The 16,113-nt window shown below is 38.4% G+C and overlaps 1 protein-coding gene across 1 annotated transcript in view; it reads left to right on the top strand.

Moving 5' to 3' along the window:
• The window catches only part of GPR158 (G protein-coupled receptor 158), a 187,172-nt gene that overhangs the window by 165,220 nt on the left and 5,839 nt on the right, over window positions 1-16,113 (top strand). The window contains exons 8-10 of the mRNA XM_071428788.1: window positions 9,238-9,376; window positions 13,331-13,436; window positions 15,373-15,519. Of these exons, the coding sequence (XP_071284889.1) occupies window positions 9,238-9,376; window positions 13,331-13,436; window positions 15,373-15,519 (392 nt within the window). The remainder of the gene's footprint in view (window positions 1-9,237; window positions 9,377-13,330; window positions 13,437-15,372; window positions 15,520-16,113) is intronic.

Raw genomic sequence — 16,113 nt, 5'->3', positions numbered from 1 at the left:
TCAGAAGTAATATCCTTAACACAGAATTCCTTTTATTCCTATGTTAGCAGCCTTGCAAAATATAATATGTAATAAATTAATTGATAGATTCTGCTTTTGATTTCAAATGCTTAAATAAAAATGGTGGATGGTAATTGATTAAAGACTTGTTATTTAATTTAATTTTTTCAGGCACAGTATTTTATATAAATCTAGTGAGTGTTTTGCAATATATTCTGTCACTTGTAGCCCTTTCTGGAACACTTCCCTATTTCACTCGGCTGTCAACACTTCACTGAAATGCAGACAGGAAATTTTCAAGGTCACAGATTAGTGAAGTGAGAATTAACAAGGCTCTGCTAGAAAGTCATAATGAGATGAATCCTTTATGCTACCAGAGATTATTGGAATTGGGATTTATGAAGCATTTTCCATACTAATCATGCTACTTAGACTCTATCTCCAGAGACTTTTATTACAGTGAATGTTTTATATTTACATTTCCATTAAGTCTAAGAGGATGGTCTCTGTGAGAGATGTAGGGACTTATACACAATGGTTATCACTGTTTCTAGCATTGCCTCTGTACTCTGTGATATGCTTATGAGAAAAATTAGCATTCAGTAAATCTTACTTTATCTACATAATGTAATGTAAGTTACTGTGTATTTTCCTTTGGGTTTGTAAGTTAGTGTGTATTTTCCTTAGGGTTGGATACTTGTGAGTAGCTTATTTGTTACTTGCCTTGTTTTATTTCCTGTGTGTTAGTTTCTGCATCCCTTTCAAGGTCAGGGTATCAGTCTCATTGAAAATCCATGGCATGGTTGACAGTCTGAGATTGCAGAGAAAGACCTGAGGCCCTGAAAATACTCACTCACAAAGTCTTTTTCTTATGGCCTGAATATATTCTCTACCTCTACCTGTCACTGTTGGATTTTGACTTAGAAAACAACTCCAAGTGATAAACTTCTGCTACCTACAGGCTTGCAGTGTCACAAATCAAACTACTATTCTTTATCCTGAGGGGAAGACATCCTATAAGGGTAACAGATATTGTTCCAGGATTTAAAACAGCTTCCCAGAAAGTGGAAAAAGAGACAATATAATAAGTTTAATGAACAAAGCCCCAGGGAGGAGACAAAGGCAGGCAGAGAGATAAACATGCATGCACAAGCACAAACAAAAGGCAGAGGTGAAATCTTGACAGGTGAATGTTCCTAACTTCAACAGGGCCAGTTTCCCCCCAAATGGATAGGCAAGTTTTTTAAAATCCCCCATACATTCTGTGTGCGTTTTTCAGTTTTTATTTAGACAGAAGTGAATGACAAGTATTAACTAAGCACAGGGAGATGTTTTTCCCCTGCACTGTTTGATTTCTGGCTGGCAGGAGCTGTGCTGCTCCTCTGTGCTGAGCTGCTGCCATGGCCCTCACATCTGTAGCTCATGCTTTGGGTCTTGGGCGTCAGGAAGGTTTCAAATATGAAACTTCCTCATAATTACTGCATGCTTTCAGCAATTCAGCCAGGAAAAGGAACAAAAAGAGTATTTTTGGACTGTTCCCAGAAGGACAGTCCACTACCACTGTTCATTTGTTGATACATAACATACATAATCTTTGTGTCTAACGAGGGCATGAGGTGCCAGGACAGGCTCTGACAAACTGGGCATCAAGACTGTCTGTACAGTTTTGAGCTAGGGCATTGTAATACATCCTTATGAGGCCCTTTTATTAAATTTTCTACAGGCCCTCTGCTGCATTCAGTGAATGAGTGATTATTATTTCTTTTTGTTATCCCCATTTGATGTGGCCCTATGCCATATTTGGGGTGTGTTTTTCAGAGCAAGCAATGAATAAAGAACTGTTCATTTCCAAATGGGCATTTTTAAACATGTTACCCTTAGCATCAGTGTACAAAGATTAAAGCCAAAATTATCCATTTTCAGTGTCTGTCTTGAGACATGGAGGGACTGGTTTTTCAGAGTACTGTTCATAGTCTCCTCTGTGGAAAGCACAACTAGGAGATGCTTAGAATTCAGCACTGGTGTGGATCTGGCTTCATTTCTCACATTAGATACTCAAAAAATATATCATGTAAAAATAGTAATCACTTGTGAAAAGCTTATTCTAAGTGATAAAGCCAGGCATGTATAAAATGTTTGCAGCAGAAATAGAAAAAGAACAGTGTTTTACAAAGTACCTTCAGCTCTGTCTCTTTTCTGCCTGTAAACCTCTCCTCCTGGCACCCTGCACACCTCTTCAGCAGTCCTTCCACAGTCCACATCACCACACTGTGGGCAGTTCTATGGCATTCATCTCTAGGATAAGGTAAATCTGGAAGAGGATGAGGGATAGCACCAAAGATGGGGAGTGCTGCTGGAACCCCCAGGTTTAGCAGTCTGGGTTGCATTACTCCCTGCAGGAACCTTGCTTTCTCTTGTTACCTGTTATGTGATAAGTGAAATCCCATATCCTTTACTTAGGCATGATTTCTACAAAATATTTCTGCCCAGGAAACCATGTTTGTGTTGCCTGGGCCACGCATTTATGTGTTGGTGAGTGCCATATTTAGTTTCTTCTGCAAGTCCCCTGTGGTTTGGGAGAGGCTGGAAGGTGTTCTGACTTCCTCTTGTCTTTGCACCACTCTTTTTGGAGTCCACTACTGGTACTGCTCCAAATCTTTCCAACACTTTAAGTACTTTGGATGCCATTGGCATTTGCTTGCATCCTCTTTGAGATGTGAGAGAAGAGGCCTCACGCTCAGCCAGATCCTGTTCTCCCTCCTTCATCTACACACAAGCAAAGATGTTGATGGGGCATGTGGAGACAAGAAGACTTTAGTAACAACAGTGAGGTGTGGAAGTCATGAGGCAGGCCAGCCTTAATTCTAGAGGAATTAAGAAAATGCTTGAGTAGAAGGGCTAAAAGAAGTGCAAAAATTAGAGGAGCTCCTAGAGACCCGAGAATGACGTGTTTAGTGCAGTGAGGCTCCTAGGTCTGTTGCTCACACTCAAGTCAGTGGATATGTCTCCACTGTAAGCAAAAGCCATCTCTAGGGTACCCTGAAGCCATGGGACTCACAGACCATGGTCTGCATGGCCCTTGCATCACTTTGAGTAGACCTGCAAGGCAGTCTTGTGATGATTTGGGGGACAGAGTATGCTGTGCCTCCCACCAGCCCAAGGACCCCACTCTTCTCTCTCAGCCTTCACAGCCACAGGCCATGGAAGTTCTGGAAGGAAAAAAAGTCTGAATCTGGCACCATCAATTCTTATACTACAAATAGCTCTCTTTATTGCTGTGTATAGCTAATTAAAATGATGCTGAGATATGGTGGGAGAGACAGATAAACCTCTGGTAATTTATAATTTGCTAGGAATAACTCAACACTAAAGACTTGTAATCACAGTTCATTGAAATATATGAAAATCCTTTCAGTTGAAGAAAAAAGCTTCTCCTATGACATGGTGCAACTCTCCAGGTGGGAGATTGGACACAGCGATGCAGAAAGAGATTGCGTTGGCTGGCAGCACAGGAGCAATTGAGGACACAATTTTTTTCCAGTTTTAAAATGGTGCATGCTCAGCTCCAGCTGGCACCCTGAGTGAATGAACGGATGGAAGAGCTGTGCTTCCAGATCCATAGCTCCCTTCATCTCAGTAAATGGGATTTAAAATGTAGTGAAGTGTGGTAGAGAAATAGAAGAGTTGCTGTAGCTGTGTTATGGATCTAAGTAGAGTGGTAATCAGTAATTAGAGTTTAAAACATGGGGAAAAAATTGTTGGAACAGTACTATTTTACCAGGAGTGTAGAGTTCAGAATACCAATTGAACTTAGGCAAGTCACAGCTTTAATGTCACCATCCCTGGGGAGCAGTGGCCTGGTTTTGGCCTGTGGTGGTGCTTTTTAAACAAGTAACTGTGGTCAGACATAAAGCTTCATACAGAGCCATGAAAATGGGCTTTAATCTTTCAGGGCTGTCTTCTTTTTGCAAGTAGCTCCTGGACAGCAGAGTGCAAGTGAGCACAGGAATGGGTGTCCTGGCTCCAGAGAGCCCACAGCTCTTTACATCATCTTCATCAAGGGACTGGCATGAAGAAGGGAATGAAGAGAAAGGCATTTCTGCCAGGCTAGGAGGGCTGAGAAGGAGCCAGGATAGTCTGAAATAATTCACATTCCTCTCCTTAGCACGGCAGGAAGGAAACCCACAGTTTAGGACTTAAGCTCTTCACAAATATGGGTAAATTTATTTCCACTCTTGTCCTGAATGGCAGAGTGGCATTATCCCCATTTTACACAGGCAGAGCTGAGGCACAGTGAGATTAGGGTTATATGGTCCATTTAATATGGTTGTCCATGTTGCAATGCCTTTGGCTCAGTTACAGAGCTTAGTCAAATATATTTGCAACATTTGTAAGGTCTCACTGGCTACAAATACAGCCCTGCATGCTTATTTTTGCTGCAAATCGCAGCAAAATGTGTATTTGGCACCCAAATAGCAAGGAAAGTGCTCCCACTTCTGCAAAAAATGATGACCTATGCAAAGTTTGGATTGAATGAGGACCTCAAATGCATTTTTTTTTCATATTCATAGAATATGAGAATATGAGCCTGAGGCACAGGCAGATTTAGAAGTCAGTTGTGCATGTGTGCTAGACCACTTTCCCCCCTTGCAGTCTTTCCTGTTGTTCACTAGACATCCAAATGTCATTTGCAACAAATTGCAGAGCCTTCTTCATTAGGCAGCCTTGATTAGGTGAAGTACAGACATCTGCATAGCAGGAGTGAAAGCAGCAATGGATTAACGTGGGGATTTGGAGCAACACAGGCCACTGCATGTTTAGCAAACCTAGAAAATATGTTACCCCAGATCTTTTGAGAAAGTTTGATTAAGTCAGTAATAACAACCCTGTGTCCATCCTTTTCTGTAAAGCAGATACATACCACAAACTATGGATATATATCATTGTCCTTCATTATCAGAAGATGCAGAATATGAGCAGTGGCCTGAAAAGGTCTCAAGTGAGTGGTCATGGCTCACTCTGCATTGTAACAGGCCAGTGGCACTGGGCAAGTCTGGCCCAGTGTATTGGATGATCAAGCTAAGTGCTCCAAATTGCTTCCTTTTCCAAAAACATAATCAGCATCATGAAGACAAGGAAGAATCCTGATTTTTAAGCACCAATAATTATACTAAGCAGGTTGATCAGATAATGCAAAGACCAGATAAAAGGTTCTGTGGATAAGAAGTAGGTAGTGACTAAGAAGAGAGATATTTAAAGACTAATTCATTTGTGCACATGACATATTGAGGTCACTTTACATTTTCATCTCCTACCTTCCATTCATATCTGCATCCATTTATGCCTTTAAAGCAACTGTGCCTTTTCTTAACCTCTTATCTATCAGAGATTTTCTCCCAAATCTGAATGCCTGTTTTGGACAATTATTGGGTAACTGTTGCAAGGTTTTTTTCAGAGCTCTTTTATGTTTTATTGTTTTGACTCTGCATTTTCTGTCCAGAGAACAGCTGACAGCTCTCTGTCCTAGGAATTTCCATAATTTTTTCAGAAGGGGAAAGGAAGGATTTTTAGGTTTTGTGCTTGATACGTGAAATGGGATAATTTTTAAGCCTTGTACTAAATCACAGAAACAAGATCATGTGTTTTGAGCTTTGAGTTTGCTCTGGACAGGTAGGCAGTATGATAAGATATTTCTTCAGTGGTCAGAAAGTCACTTTTCTACACCAGACTTTTAGTGGAAAATTATTCAGCAAGCCAAATAGGAATTTCATATCACACTTCATAGATTTTGACCATTAAAGATAATTGGTGCAAAGCAGTCACTAGTGTCCCATAAACAATCTAAGAGAGAGATAAATTGTACATTAGAACCTGGCTGCATGGTGGCCAGATATACTCAATTATCTGTCTGTCTGTCTATCTATCTATCTATCTATCTATCAATTATATCTTTGTTATTCATTGCAGTAATAAATACATTAATATGTTACCTTACTTTATATTGCAAATGTAAAAAGGCCATGTAGGGAAAAAATACAGCAAAAATTTTTAACACCTTCAGATTTTTGTTGCAAATTGCACTAACCATCTGTAGCTAATTATAGGAGCTTGACTTCTCCCCCAAACACAGCTTTTACATCATACATTTAATTTGTTTAATTAATGGTTTAGATAATAAATTGGTTTTCTATCAGTCTGTTTTGTCATTGCTGATGAAATTATTGTAATGTTGGACTTAGCAAGTAAAGGAACTCTGTTATTTTACCTTATGTTTTAAGAGCTCTTCCATATTTGTGTTCCATACCAGATGTCACAGTAATTATTATCTGCAGACAGGAATGCCAACTCTGCTCTAAATGTAAAGCTTTTCTAAAAGTATTATGCAGTGAATGGTACAAACTACTGTTATGTTTCAGTATATTAATACCTTGAAATTGCTTCTTGTCTTAAGAACTCCTTGCAACTATGATTGTGAAACTGAAAACTGAAATTTTCGGAATTAATCAGATCTGGAGATCAGATGTTTCCTGCACTTCTACTTAGCCTAGCTAATTAAAATGGTTGTGTTGTGAGGGTTTTGTTATGTTTTTTAAATGGAAGTATGGCTTTTTCATTTTCATTTGCTCTGTATGCAAAAAAAAAAAAAAAAAAAAAAAAGCAAACCAACCAAAAGCCACTTATTCAAAATTACAGCAATTTTATTTTTTCTTCTAAAAGTAAGCAAAATTTGGCCCTCACTCTTTAGTTCAAGTAAGAATACCTTCAACAAATGAAATTTTACATGATTTTTTTTTTTATTTCTTTGAAAGCCAAACTTTTTCAAACTCTCAGCCTCTGTTAGCACTTGTACCTATCTTTTTAGTCAGAAACAAACTTGGGGTTCTTCTCGCTTCAGCTGAGAAAGAGGAAGAAGAATCAGACCATGGTAGTTTTGTGGAGTGTGCCTGTTATTTCACAATTAGCTCATCTATTCAGTTCTGCTGCTCATGCTGGGGAGCAGGGGAAGTTTGGATGAAAGGTAAAATGTGAGGAAATAGGCATTGTCTGGCATGTTAGAGGAGCCCTGCTGAACAGTGTTAGTATGAAGGGTTTCCATAGAAGACAGGACAGTAAGATACAGTGATCTGGCTTTAGCAGCCTAATTCCAACAATTTTCTGCTTTTCAATTTCTTCTAAATCATTATGGAGCAATGAAAGCAATAAATTACAGTCATTTGAGGAGCAATACATTCCAGTGCCATCATTCTGCATATGTGAGGCAACTACCTTAAGAAAAAAACCCAAATGCTAAGATTTGTAAAAAACCTTTATTCTCATTTTATTGAAGCCAAATTTGTATTCCAATTTTGTTCAGGAAAGACTTCAGGATCAAGATGACTTTGTAAGTCATTTTGTGCAGGAGTTTTTAAGAAACCAGAATGATAGACTTCATTTATAGCATAACTAATTTTCTAGAAATTAAATGGAAGTAGCAGCCACTTTGCCCAAGTGTATGAGTAATTTGGGAAAAACATACCTGCATGTGTGTTTTTGCTGAGCTCAAAACAGGCTGGAACACAGTCTCAGAGGATTCATACTTTTTTTTTTTTTTTCATTTTGACACTCAGTAAAGTTTCAAATCATATTATTACTTAGTCAAAAGATCAAAGAGTTTATTAGGGTTTGGTTTGTTAGGGTTTGGTGAGGAAGATCTCAAAACCAGCAGTATGGATGGATTATGCCCCTTCAGATGTTTGGGTTTATGTAACTGGTAAGACTGCTGGGTCTATGAAGGCTGTGTTCTAGTAAAAATAGGATCTTGGAGATAGAACATGTATTTTTCATTAAGAAATGTGCTAAGTGTTGTTCAGAGTTCAAACTGAGCTCTTTTCATAGCACAGAGATATCTGTGTGACTGAATTCATTTTATCCAGATTTGTCTCTCATTGATTTTAGCTGGAATTAATAGCAATATTTGAAGTTTCAAAATGGTATAACAATATATTATAGATAAGTTACAGCAGTCATGGATTACAAGATGTGGAGGAACTGGAGGGTGTGTTATAATGAGATATCCAGTGCTGACATTATATTTTAGTCTGCTCTTAATGGTGGGTTCACAAGCATTTGTGTCATTACTGAAACCAGACCAGTAATTATTTGCTGACCAGTTCCACAGGGTGATGTCACTGATCACCAGGTTTAGTTACAGTATAGAAAAACTATTGGCAAAAAGAAGTCTAAAAAACAATTTATTTTCTAGTATACTGCATTTAAGTGTAGTTCCTATTGCAAAAATTCAACAAGACAAAAGAAGTGTATGAGTAACAGTGGGATCACAGTTTCTGAAGCTGGTCTGGAGCAGTGCAGGGGTCTAACATGGGCTGCACATTCCTGGGTGGCACTCAAACACTTCAGCCACTGGCAACCCAGACTGCAAGGCAAGAGGGACTGGCACCAGCTCTATTCATATCTGCATGACAGAGCTGCAGGGTGTTTTTCTGGGAGTTTTTTTGAGGTGGTTAGGAAATCACCTCATTTGTATCAAGGTCAAAATGATGTCACATCAGGCTGTCCACTGGAAGCTGAAGTCAGTGTACTGTTGGGTGCAGATGAGCTGTCTCTATCTGAATTGTTTAGGCTGGTCCAGACACTCTACTTTTTCTCCTTTTTTCCTTTACTCATTTTTCTCCTAAAAGAAACACATAATTTCTTTAAGTGCATTAGACCCTCAGAAGTGGCTTGTCATATTATGGGTACCAGCAGAATTAACTGTCTTGAACAGAGGAATTTTTTAAACACAAAATGTCTTGTTTTATCTAAGTTATAAACCTTTGAAATGAAAGTGTTGTCTTAAAAAGCATATAGTCTGGTAGTAGCACTGTATCTGCCTCTGTAACAAGAACCAGAGCTACAATTAAAAATACTTGTTATTTGAAGTGATGTCAGACTTCTGTGCTACCAATTATAAAACCAAGCAAGACATTTTTAGACATTGTCTCAGAGTTTGTCAATTGGTAAACTGAAATGCCATGAATGCAAAGGTTCCTGATGTGGAAAAAGATGTGTAAAATTAAAACCAAATGTATCATGTACAGTGACAATATCCAAAAGAGTTTGACTGTCTATGTGTGTACTTATATACATGTGTATTGTCTGTGCTTAGATACTCACACATACAGAAGATACTGTAGTGCTTCAAATTTCCTTCCATCTATAAAACTAATTGCAAATTATTTCTTTTTGTTCTTCTCACAGCTGAATTTTTATTCCTCTTGTGGGGTGTTTATCTCTGCTATGCAGTGCGGACAGTCCCATCAGCATTTCATGAGCCACGTTATATGGCTGTTGCAGTTCACAATGAGCTCATTATCTCTGCTATATTCCATACAATTAGGCAAGTGATCTGTAGATCTAGTAATTAACCATTTATCTTTCAGGTTTCCTATGGTGCAACTTAGAGTGGGTGAATGGGATAGGATGCATAATGGAAGGTCTTATTTGTTTCTGCAAATTAAGTGCTTACTAAACTTAAAACTGTTCCCATGGGATCCAAGAATATGAAATTTTATAATTAGGGTTTTTTTCTGTATAGTTAGGTGATATTTTCTTAGATCAAAGTTCAGTGTGTATGATAAATTAGGTATAGCAATTCCACTGTCTGTCTTCAGTCATCTACATACCATTCACTGTTTTGTATCCCTAGAAAAACAGCAGGTAAGAATGTTGGTTTGTATGAACTTTGCTGATGTGTAACAGATTGGTGAGCTCCTGCTATGTGTTAAGATGATTGTACTGGTTTGGGCATGAAGCATAGTGTTTTATATGCTGACATAAAAAAATTGTTACACATATAATGCTGTATCAGTAATATAAAGCCCATGTTTCTTCTGAAGTCTATAATGAGCTCTGCATTTCATACTTGTAAATTATTTGGGTAGTAACAAATAAATAAGGGTCTTTGCTAGAGCTACATGAAAATTTACTGAATCTGGCTTTCCTACAGAGTACCCTGTAGAAATGAATTGGTCCTAGAAAATGCAAAAAAAGGAAGATAACATGAGTTTCATCTCGTCCTGTAAAAACTCTTAAGACTTTCTTCTAACATTCTCACACCTTCTTTTGCCTCCTAACAGATTTTATCTACTAAGTTTTTTTGGTTTTTTTTTTTTTACATTACTTCATTGACAGTCTTCAAATACTCTTCTTTGTTCCTTGGTCTGTCTTGGCACTAACATTTGTCCTTGTCTTCTTGATTATGCTTTCATGGTTTTTTCTGAGTAAACATCAGCAAAGCAAATCCTTCATCTCTGTTCCTTCCTGGTGCTCTTTTCTCTTATCATTGTTATACAGTTCACTGCATTTTTCAGGCATGCCATTTTTTTCCTTCCCCTTCTCCTAACCCCATATTTCAACACCCACATACACTCAAAATCTATACTCCTTAACACAAACATCTGCAAAGTTATTGTTTAAATTCTTTAATTGATGGCAGCATTTTCCTTTTCATTCCTGATAGATGTAAAATTCGCTTACAATACTTTTGAGTTTATTATTACCAATATGACAGTTTCTCAGTCAATTTTCCCCCATTGATGTATATTCCTAAACTGTGTGTTGAGCCATGTTAGAACATACAGTTCAGAGGTATTTTTGTAGGCTGCAAGTTTCTTTTAACAATAGAACAGGAGGCAAGTAACCTTGGATGAAAGAAAGGGGAAAATGTGGCATTTTAATACATTCCTTATGAAGGAGACACAAAGGGATTAAGTCTTTCAGTTTGTCTTGACAATCCTGTGCCTGCAGCCTAAGGTCTGCTGTTCCTATTCTTCCTTCTTTTCTTTTTTTTTCTTTTTTTTTCTTTTAATGTACATTTTGTATTGATTCTTTCCCATCTGTCTGGTACATGCTGGTTTGTTGAAGAAATATTGTGTAGTGTTTATAGATAAGATTGAAAAAAATGCACACGATCCCTCCTGAGTCCCTCCTGAGATTATGTCCATTTCTCCATTTCTGCATGCCCAACTCTTAATCCATTTCCTTTTTTTTTTTTTTTTTGCTTCCATCTTCCCTGCCAAGTTCTGGATGCAACTGAAAGGGCGGAAATGTAAATGTAAAACTTAGATTTATATGACATACCTGAATTGTCATGAAGCTGAAAGTACTGGAGCCTTGAAGGACACCTACAAGGCAGCCATCCAGTCTGAAAACTCCCAAAGCTCATGGAAGATTGATGTGAGCACTAAATAAAACCTTGAACTGTTTGCATTTTGTTTTTGTTTGAAAGTATTCCCATTTCAGAAACAGAGGATTCTGGATTTTCTTCAGATGATCATAGTATTAAATTCCTGCATTGCTCTTATATTACTGAGAAACCCAAAATTTGTATGGAAAAAATCTCATTCAAATAGAAATCCTATCTTTGCTAGGTCTGAATGGCTACTTCAAATGTGATTTTGCATTCAGAGGCATGGTATGGCATGGATGCCTTAATCAGTCAAGGTCTCCAGCATAAAGCAAGCAAAAAAGCCTTCACAGAATCTGAGGATTGGATCTGTTAAAGGTTAAGCAAATGCAGTAGTGGCCATCAGGATGTGGGTGCTTTCTCCCACCTGTCTGATGGATCTGGCTGCTGCTGGCTCTGTTGCAGGTTGAGCAGATGCACCTTGGGGCAGTCACACAGCACCTGGCTGCCCACAGGGGCAGTGCAGGTCACACACACAGCCTGGTCCTGTTCCTCCTCTGCAGCTGGGCCTGGGATGACACTCTGGGTCTTCCCAGGGGCCACCCATGTGCTGCCTGAGGTTTGTGCATCAATTGCACTTGCACCGTGCATCACACCAGGATTTAATGAGAAGATGGGAGATACGTCAGGTACAGAGCTCAGTGACAACTCGCTTACATGTCACTAACCCTTTTATCCCCCCGTTCTTTCCATGCTTGTTTTTCTCTCATCTACCTTATCCTCTGTCTGTCCCAGTCCTTTTCTTCCAAATAAACAACCAACCCTCACTATTTTTTTCCGGTTGGTCACAGTTTTCCTGCATCTGTCTTCAAATTTGGCATTTGTGATGCCATTATCCAGGTAATCACCATCTTATCTGCTGTTGGTGATATGGTTACATCATTGCCACTGACCTTGCAAGTTCTGCTCCCTCAAAGGTCCTTCAATTACCTGTGAAGTTTTCCCATCTTTCAAATGACTCCCTATTAACCACTTGTGAAATCTTGCCTCCCTTACAGCATTGTCTGTAACTTTTGTTCACCTTTTGCTCTTTATTTGTTACATCCATCAGTTTCTCATGTCATCTTCATCAGTGCAGTTTTGTTCAGTTTGCTAAATCTCAGGCCTAAGCCTCCTCATGTTCTCTCACACCCCAAAGCAACAGGAACTCTCTAGGAATTAGTTAATTGGGATATTTTGTTGTGTTCATAAAATATTGCATTTACAAAGTATTAAACAAGTAATTATGACTATATTATTACAGCATGTAAGCCAGTGTTTCATGCCAGACTATTTCTGTTAACAAAAGCTTCTTCAAAATGTGCATCTGTGAACTTGGATAAGTTGCAAATGTCATTTCTATCTGAATGATTTTTGTTAACCTGGAAAATGCAAGCCAGCAGTACATCCGCTCATCCGTTGCACTGCTCACTGCTCCTGGCTTTGGGAGCTCACCAAGGCAGACAAGCCAAGCATGCCTCAGCTTTAACTGCACTGCTTCTTCTACCACTCCTTTAGAAAGCTCAGCAAGGAACTGTTTTGTTTGACAAGTTCAGCCACTCATTTCCAAGCATTCACATGTGGCTCTTGGATCCCACAGCAGTGAGCTGGGCGGTCCTGCTATAAAGATCATTTCTCTGCTCCCTGCTAAAATGCATTTCAGTTCAGTTCTCCCTTGGATGGCTTATCAGCTGTACTCAATAGCTGTGATCTGTGGACATCCTGTGTTTATAAAGTGCACTGCAATTCATCATAGTACATGTGCTTAACCTAAAACCATCCCTTCAGCTCCTTAATGTATGTAAGCTGCCATAACTCAGGCCAAAAAAACTGTGACATTATGCACAAAACAAGAAGACAACTCAATAGAGTGAGATAATGGAATAAGCAGTATAATTTAAGGTCTGTTGTTTCTTTTTATATTTTGGTTTGTTGATTTTATTTTTCAGAGTTGTTTTGAAATTTTAGCATATAGGGAAGTTGTGTGGATGTAATTTTTAGTCTATATGAAAGCAGTACAGAACAAAACCAGTTGTGTTTGGCCATTCAGTGAAAAGAAACCTAAAGATATTAAATCTAATGCACTGGAGAAATACAGTGAACTGCAACCCTGAATTCTATTTTCAGATTCATTCTTTCTTCAAGACTTCAGTCTGACTGGATGCTGATGCTGTTCTTTGCACACACACATTTGACTGTGACAGTCACTGTTGGGCTACTTCTGATCCCTAAGGTATTTGAGTCTGCTGTCTGTTTTCTTTTGCCAAGTCTGAGGAAGATAAATGTTGTCATGCAGAAGCATTTCTGTGTAAATCTAGCAACAACTGATGGAAAAGGAGGATGTAAAATATGGCTATTTTACCTTGAAAGCTGTATTGTTTTTATTTTTAAAAAGTAAACATTTTCAAACTTTCTTTCTTTCAGCTTTCAAAATTCTAGGAGTTTAAAGTACTTAAAATGTTGATATGATTAATAGAAGAAGGAAATAATCCTGCCTAATTGTGCTTTTTTTTTAGGTATTTGTATGCCCATGCTGCTGCTAGAGTTAGCTGAGAACAAACAAAATTTAGGCAAGGGCATAGAACCACTGGGATCAGGAGGCTGGACTAGCCATGAGATGGGGAGGTAGGGATTTAAACCTGGCAGTTACAGGCTGAAAAAGGAGAGCCCTTTGCAAGTCAGAGCCTGGGGCAGACAGTGCTGCACACTGGGAGGGGACATGGCCATGGCAGGGAGCCAGGAGCGGTGCTGGGAGCCAAGAGGGGTGTGTGGGGGCACAGGGAGATGGTGATGGCAGGATCAGGGAAGGGCAGAGAAATCCCCTGAGCTGCAGCCCTGGAAGCTCCAGTGTCATCTCACCAGGGGCAGGAGATCTGGCTCCTCCTGCCCCTAGCAACAGTCCCCAGGAATGGAGTGGAACTTCCTCCTGAGGACAGTACCCCAGCAAAAGGAATGACTTTCTAATGAGTTTAGAATGACTAATCATATTAATCAAAAGCTCAAGAGTCAAAATAGCAGTAAAGGTGAAAGCTACATATGAAGAAAGAGCATTAAGCAGTTCAGGTTGATAGAATTTTCAGGTTAATGAAGCTGCTATTCCTGCCTTTTTCCTGTGTGTCAGAACAGGGTATGCTGATGACTGTCAAATATATGGACATTGAACAGTCATAACAAGGGACCCATTGATGCAGCCTTAATACTGCATAACCTTGTTTTATTTTAAATTACTTTTCTGGTCTTTAGCAACAATATTATATTTTCTATTTTATATTCATGTGCTTTATTACATATCTTCAGAGATATTACACATCTTCAGAGGTGTCTTTTTAAACTAGCCTTGAAAACAGACCTTTCTGAAGCTGACTCATAACTACTGATCAGCATTTTCATTTTTAGCTTATTATCTGTGTTTCACTGCACAGACATTTCTTCCAACACACCAAAGAATTCAGAGAATTAAGATGCACAAGGTTTAGTTCTATTCATAAAGTCCTGAAGACAGATGACTATGTGGACAATAGTAAATTCAGATGAGTGAATCAATATGAACAAAACAATAATGACAACCTCACTCCAACTCCTGATTCAAGGAGAAACATAGAAGAAAAAAAGTTGTCTTTTCACCAGAAAACCTGGTGAAACATAGAAGAAAAAAAGTTGTCTACTACTTTTTCATTAGTTTCTTTCTTTTTTTTCTCCCTTTTTTTGTGTTGGTTTTTTTTTCCCCACCTTCTGTCTTCCTTTTCAGGGTTAGCATCTAAAATAGAAGAATTGCTTTCTGCAGGATTATTAAGATATGTATTGTAAAAAATAGTGTCCTACTGTTTTAGCAGCCTTATAGGAAATGATGTCTGAAAGTCTATTTTCATGTCAGCGTAACTGAAATGCCATTTAAAGAGGTTCAAACAACTATCAAAATAAGTAGGGATTCTTTTTCCTTATGCAAATTTCTAAGAGTTATCATGTTAAGCCATCATTAATAAGAGTTCCTTTCACACAATACTGAGACTCTATGGGACACTGCTTAAGCCAATGAAGCTTAAGTAATGTTTTGAATTTGAGAATCACATCAGTCATTGTACCATAAAAACAGTTGTAAGCTCTTACACTGATGTTGAAGTAAACTTTTGCACTCATGGCAACATTTTTTTTGTGAATACTTATTGCAGTTTTCACATTCAAGCAATAACCCAAGAGATGATATAGCTACAGAAGCTTATGAAGATGAGCTTGATATGGGTCGGTCCGGATCCTATCTGAACAGCAGCATCAACTCAGCATGGAGTGAACACAGTTTGGATCCTGAGGATATTCGGGTACATAGATCTCATTTAAATAGCATTCCTTTTCAAGAACACTTTTTCCTAGAAGGAAACTCCAACTTGCATGCATTTGTTTCTCTTTGCAGATATCAGCTGGAAAATGCCAGCTTAGATCTTTTAGGATTGTGGTATCAGGTCATGTAAACTCTCATGTAGTATTTACTAGTGTGAAGAGGTGCTGCATCACTAGTTGTAGTAAAAGTCATAGTGGTGGCTAAGAAGAAGGAATCATCCTCAGCAAGAGCTGTTACTCAGTTTACATAGATTCTTTGATTTGTTTTGAAGTGCAAACAGCTTTTGGTTTCAGTTGAATTAGTCATTTGTATGTAACACATACATAAGCATACGTAACTATAAAGATAAAAATTTTAAAAGTTGATTAATGGAGAAAATGACTTTATTCTTACTTTACATGGTTAAAGGCCTTATGTTCTCAGAACAAAAAGCAGCTATAGAGTTCAGCAGGAAAGCACACACTATAGCATTGTGAAATCTGAAACAGCATAAATGAGTATGAAGTGTGCATGCTATGGAAAGTAACATGTTTGTGCATGAGAGTTGAACTTTTTTTTAAGTGGAAAAAAATGG

Source organism: Agelaius tricolor, unplaced genomic scaffold, assembly GCF_023055355.1.
Source record: "Agelaius tricolor isolate 1412-34295 unplaced genomic scaffold, bAgeTri1.0.p SCAF_6, whole genome shotgun sequence".
Classification (NCBI taxonomy): Eukaryota; Metazoa; Chordata; class Aves; order Passeriformes; family Icteridae; genus Agelaius; species Agelaius tricolor.
Note: the sequence above shows the minus strand (reverse complement) of the source record. Positions and strands in the feature narration are given on the sequence as shown.